The sequence below is a fragment of the Hesperophylax consimilis genome, chromosome 19 (assembly GCF_061612785.1).
Source record: "Hesperophylax consimilis isolate HC1 chromosome 19, BYU_Hcon_1.0, whole genome shotgun sequence".
In the NCBI taxonomy this organism is placed as follows: Eukaryota; Metazoa; Arthropoda; class Insecta; order Trichoptera; family Limnephilidae; genus Hesperophylax; species Hesperophylax consimilis.
In genome coordinates this window covers 21,505,066-21,511,098 of record NC_142854.1, presented here as the reverse complement: position 1 = coordinate 21,511,098, position 6,033 = coordinate 21,505,066, and the positions used below count along the sequence as shown (strand labels likewise).

At 36.5% G+C, this 6,033-nt stretch overlaps 1 protein-coding gene across 1 annotated transcript; it reads left to right on the top strand.

Annotated features, from left to right (window-relative positions):
* Positions 1–1,393: 1,393 nt before the first annotated feature.
* LOC149414981 (uncharacterized) lies at positions 1,394–5,465 on the top strand. Its single transcript, XM_089643148.1, has 3 exons — positions 1,394–1,502; positions 3,689–3,844; positions 3,940–5,465. The coding sequence occupies exons 2-3, from the start codon at positions 3,715–3,717 to the stop codon at positions 5,121–5,123; spliced, it is 1,314 nt and encodes a 437-aa protein (XP_089499274.1). The 5' UTR covers positions 1,394–1,502; positions 3,689–3,714; the 3' UTR covers positions 5,124–5,465.
* Positions 5,466–6,033: the final 568 nt, after the last annotated feature.

Below are 6,033 nucleotides of genomic sequence, written 5' to 3'. Positions count from 1 at the left end.
ATTCTTAGTATTTTTGAGTAAGTTAAGCTCAAAATATAAGGAGTTTAAGAATGGCTACAGATTTTTTGTAGAAGGTGATCTATTTATTGCGAGAACTGTTATATCCTTACCAATTTATATCCTTAGACAGTTTGCGTTATTAATATTGATCTCTCTGACTTCAACTTCAGTATCTTCTTTAATGTATGCAATAACACCATCACTCTTTGTATTATTCATTAGTGTGGAGTAAGAGACATATTTATCAATTTGTAGAGGGTAGTGTTTATCAGTTAACCAACATTCAGTAAGGATAATTATGGCCCAGGTTAAATTTAAACTTTTAATTAATATTTGTAGCCCGTCAAAGTTTTTGTTTATTCTTCTAATATTTTGATGCAGTATGTTAAAATTTTTGTTCATTGTTGATAGGTTAGGTAAGTTTGCTCTTTTTGCACTAGGTTCCGTGGTTAATGTAGTGTCAGCCATTTTTTATTTTTGTAATAGTTGTTATTATGAGCCATTTTATTTATATGATGTTTTTCAAATCGTCTATATGTTTAACGTAAATTATTTTTTCGTTTGCATTTCTTCTTGCCATTATTTTTCCCTCTTTGTGCCAGACGTATGAATAGTTTTTTTCTTTTGAGATTTGTTTGGTTTTCCAAAGAAGTTCCTTATGATAAGAGCTCAGTTCTTCAGCTATGTATATTGTTTCAGTTGAAATATCTTTGATCGCAGCATAATTGATGTTTTTTCTATTTGCGATAAGCTTGTCTCTGGTCAGTTTATCTGAAAATTGCACTAGTATTTTAGGTGGTGCATTGATTCGCATCAGGTATCCTTTTTACCTCTATAATTTTGCCGTATTTTAGGTCCACTCCTGCCACCACTTCAATTTGCTGTTCCCCATTTTTTTGTGGAATGCCTGCTATTTCAATATAATTAGAGCGGGTTTTGTACTCCATATCTGAAATTTTTATTTCTAATTGTTTAGTGATAGTATTTTTCTCCTGGTGCTCTTTTTTCAGGTTTATAAATTCATTTTCGATTTTTTTGTTTTGTAGGATTGTTATCTCTAGTTTTTTAATCAATTCATCGTATTGGGTACTCATAAATTCCATGCTTTTTTGGGTGTCCTGTTGTTGCTTCTAAAAATTTTAAAATAATATCTTTTTTCATAGCATCTAATTTATTTTCGAAAATCAGTGTAATTTTTTCTATTCTGAATTTTTCTTCATGTTCAATGTTGGCACCCTTTCCTCTAGTGTTAGCCATTTTTTACTGTTAAATGTGACAACCTGCCCCGGTTTTAAATATTGAAATAGAGGTAGAGTACCGATGATGACAGTTAGAAATTTTGTTTTTATCTATGGATAACTATGGAGTAACAGTTTTATAAGTTTTATTCTCAATTTTTTTTTGTAATCACTGTAGTTATCCGGGATTACGGATATTAAATCGATTTTTTGTAATCTAACTCACGGTTTCGAACACCTTTCCACACAAATCACTCACTTTTGGTAAAGATATTATAAATAATAGGATAACTTATTTGCACTTGTATACGTATTTATAGTCTGATTATTAATGCTTGTATGATGGGAATTCCAATGAGCTTACTACTGAAAACTACAATTATCTTATCAGCAGGATCTTGATTGAACTATATAAAACAATCTAACAATAATTACAAATAATCATACACATAGCGCTCATGTCTCTACATATATTGAAATTGAATTATTTGCTGATGATGCCAAGCTATACAAGCCAATATAAATATTAACGATTGTGTCAATTTACAACATGATTTAAACAATATATCCACATATTGCCAACAAAAGTGCGCCCTACTGTCGAATTTGGCAGCCATCTCTGGTCCGGAGCCCCAAAATACCTGAAAAAAACCCTTGACTCTGTGCAGAAACGGGCGGTCCGTTTGATAGATTCCCCAATCTTAACAAACGGACTGCAATCTTTAAAACACAGGCATCAGGTAGGTATGCTGTTCTTGTTCAATCGGTATTACAATGGAAGATGCTCTGAGGAACTAGCGTCATTGATCACTTCGGCATCGGTGCGTAGTCGGGATACACGCCAAACTCGCGCCCAACATTTGTACGCGGTTGACATTTGTCACATGAGAACGGGTCGCTTCTACGATTCGTTCTTAAGTTCAACAGCTCGGTTGTGGAACGAACTGCCGGCCTCTGTGTTTCCTCCCTCCTACAACATGGGACTCTTCAAGACCCATGTTCACTCTTTCCTCTCCACAAAAAGACCCTCCACACAGCATCCCCAAAGATGAAATAGGCCCTGAGGGAAATTATTTTCTTCAGGTCCTCCTGTGTGGGGTTAATATAAAAAATAAAAAAATCAACTGTAGCTAAATGTTCCAAAAGAACATTGTCTTGTTCCAAAAGAACGTTGTCTTTTCAAGAAATAAAAATAAAATATTATTAAATTATTCTTTTAACAAAAACAACAACATTGCAACAGTCTGAAATATTCGTGATCTCGGAATAACCCTTGATTGTAAACTACAATGTAACCTTCATAAACATCAAATCACAAATTAAGCTGCTAAAATGTTAGGCTTCATCATAAGAAACACAAAACTTTTTAATAGCATCGATATTATTAATCAACTCTACTTTGCCTATGTACGAAGTCATTTGGATAGGTAAGTTTTTAGATTCTCACGGCCAAAAGCATTTTTGTTGTTTGTTTTTGGGGTGTTATGCCGTGTTGCGCTAACTCCTTCTTTAGCCGACGTTTCGGACAGCGTTGCAGTGTCCATCATCAGGGCAGATCCGGTAGATCCGAAGATGTGGATCTACCGGATCTTCGGATCTACCGGATCTGCCCTGATGATGGACACTGCAACGCTGTCCGAAACGTCGGCTAAAGAAGGAGTTAGCGCAACACGGCATAACACCCCAAAAACAAACAACAAAAAAGAAGTCATTTGGAGTTTGCATCACTTGATTGGTCTCCATTTTACAAAATCCACGTAAACAAAATCGAAGCAATTAAAAATAAATTCATAAAATATCTTTGTTACAAGTAAGATTTAATAATTATGCAGAGGCAGCTTCATACTTTAAAATTGATTCACTGATTGTACGGAGGCATCATAAGGATGCACTATTCCTGTATTAAGCTCAGAGTTGCTAAACAAGATTCCATTCAATGTACCTGCGCGTTCAACGCGCTCTTGTGTCCTGTTCAAGGTTGATCAAAGCAAAACGAACTCTAAGCAGAATTCTCGCCTGAACAGACTGCAATAATTACAATAGCGTATTATCCAAGGTTAATATTTTCAGTTGCGAACTTACCAAATACAAAAGGTCCATAAAAGAATATTTCTCTGATGGTTTGTGAATAATGTTTATGTCTCTATTGTTTATCTCTATTTTGATTTGATTTATATCTACATCCTCTCTTCGTGGCTATAAATGTTTGCTTTGTAAATTTTTCGTTTTATATAATCTTTTTTTTTTGCATAAATTTTTTAATTCATATTCCTTTCTCACAAATTTAATTTACTTCTTTCATGTGATACTGTCTCAGTAGAGGTAAAGTCACAAGGAGGAATTCCATAATTGGTTTTATTTTACTATATAATACTTATATACACACTTGTTAAACTGTCGATTTCCCGAAAATGAATAAATATTAACATTTTGTTGATGTTCTGTTTCAGGTAGCATTAATGTGGAGACTGTACCCATGGAAAAACCAGGACCCCCTGAAAAAGGGTGTGACGGTGGGGGAATCCCTTATACGGAAATAAACATAGACCTGCCAGATGTTAAAAAGGAATGCTCAGAGCAATTTGAAAGTATTACCGAGAGTGCAGGTAAAATGGATTTTTTTTCGTTTAATCAATTTTAATAATCTTATCGTTTCATAATAAATACCGACTTATTGAGCTTTATCTGTCATCTTTTCCAGATGTGATAGTGGTACCGAAGATACATGCCGAAGTAAAACCTCTTTCATGTCTCCATTGTAACTACTCCAGCTCAAGCAAATCACATTTAACAGTGCACTTACGCACCCATACTGGCGAAAAACCTTATTCATGTCCCCATTGTAACCAACACTTCGAAAGCAAATTGAATTTAACGGTTCACTTACGCACCCATACTAGTGAAAAGCCTTATTTATGTTTCCAATGTGACTACTCCAGCTCAAGCAAATCAAATTTAAAAGAGCACTTACGCACCCACACTGGCGAAAAACCTTATTCATGTTCCCATTGTAACTACTCCTGCTCACAAAAATCTTTTTTAAAGAGGCACTCATTCACTCATACTGGCGAAAAGCCTTATTCATGTCCCTATTGTAACTACTCTTGCTCACGCAAGTCAGATTTAACGTTACACCTACGCACCCATACTGGCGAAAAACCTTATTCATGTCCCCATTGTAACTACTCTTGCTCACGCAAGTCATATTTAACTGAACACATACGAACCCATACTGGTGAAAAACCTTATTCATGTCCCCATTGTAACTACTCCTGCTCACTGAAGTCACATTTAACTGAACACATACGAACCCATACTGGCGAAAAACCTTATGCATGTCCCCATTGTAACTACTCTTGCTCACGCAAGTCACATTTAACTGAACATATACGAACCCATACTGGCGAAAAACCTTATTCATGTCCCCATTGTAACTACTCTTGCGCACTGAAGTCACATTTAACTGAACACATACGAACCCATACTGGCGAAAAACCTTATTCATGTCCCCATTGTAACTACTCCTGCTCACTGAAGTCACATTTAACTGAACACATACGAACCCATACTGGCGAAAAACCTTATTCATGTCCCCATTGTAACTACTCCTGCTCACTGAAGTCAGGTTTAACGTTGCACTTACGCACTCATACTGGTGAAAAACCTTATTCATGTTCCTATTGTAACTACTCCTGCTCTCGAAAATCTCTTTTAAACAGGCACTTATTCACTCATACTGGGGAAAAACCTTATGCATGTCTTCATTGTAACTACTCTTGCTCACGGAAGTCAGATTTAATGGTACACTTACGAACCAAACTACTGGAGAAAAACCTTATTCATGTTCCTACTGCAGCTATTCAAGTACTCGAAGGGGACATTTAAAACATCACTTTCTTACGCATACTGGAGAAAAACGTTTTTCATGTCACCATTGTAACCACTCCTCCTCACGAAAATCTCTTTTAAACAGGCACTTATTCACTCATACTGGGGAAAAACCATATTCATGCCCAATGTAACTACTCTTGCTCACAGAAGTCACATTTATCGGTACACTTACGCACACATACTGGCGAAAAACCGTATTCATGTTCCTACTGCAGCTATTCATGTACTCATATGGGACATTTAAAACGTCACATTCTTACCCATACTGGAGTAAAAGCTTATTCATGTCACCATTGTAACCACTCCTGTTCACGGAAAATTCAAATTCAAGTCAAATTTAGTGTAACACTTACGCACACGTTCTAGACTAATTTAATTTTTTTATTTTTTTTAAATTTCATAATAATTTTTTTTTTTTTTTTTAATATTTACTCCACACAGGAGGCCCTGAAGAAAATAATTTCCCTCAGGGCCTATGTCATCTTTGGGGATGCTGTGTGGAGGGTCTTTTTGTGGAGAGGAAGGAGTGAACATGGGTCTTGAAGAGTCCCATGTTGTAGGAGGGAGGAAACACAGAGGCCGGCAGTTCGTTCCACAGCCGAGCTGTTGAACTTAAGAACGAATCATAGAAGCGACCCGTTCTCATGTGACAAGTGTCAACTGTGTACAAATGTTGGGCGCGCGTTTGGCGTGTATCCCGACTACGCACCGGTGCCGAAGGGATCAATGACGCTAGTTCCTCAGAGCATCTTCCATTGTAATACCGATAGAACAAGGACAGCATACCTACCTGACGCCTGTGCTCTAAAGATTGCAGTCCGTTTGTTAAGATTGGGGAATCTATCAAACGGACCGCCCGTTTCTGCACAGAGTCAAGGGTTTTTTTCAGGTATTTTGGGGCTCC

Coding starts and splice junctions, on each gene's coding strand:
- LOC149414981 (XM_089643148.1), top strand. CDS start 3,715: ATGGAAAAACCAGGACCCCCTGAAAAAGGGTGTGACGGTGGGGGAATC. Junction 3,845..3,939: donor AAGTATTACCGAGAGTGCAG/GTAAAATGGATT, acceptor CATCTTTTCCAG/ATGTGATAGTGGTACCGAAG.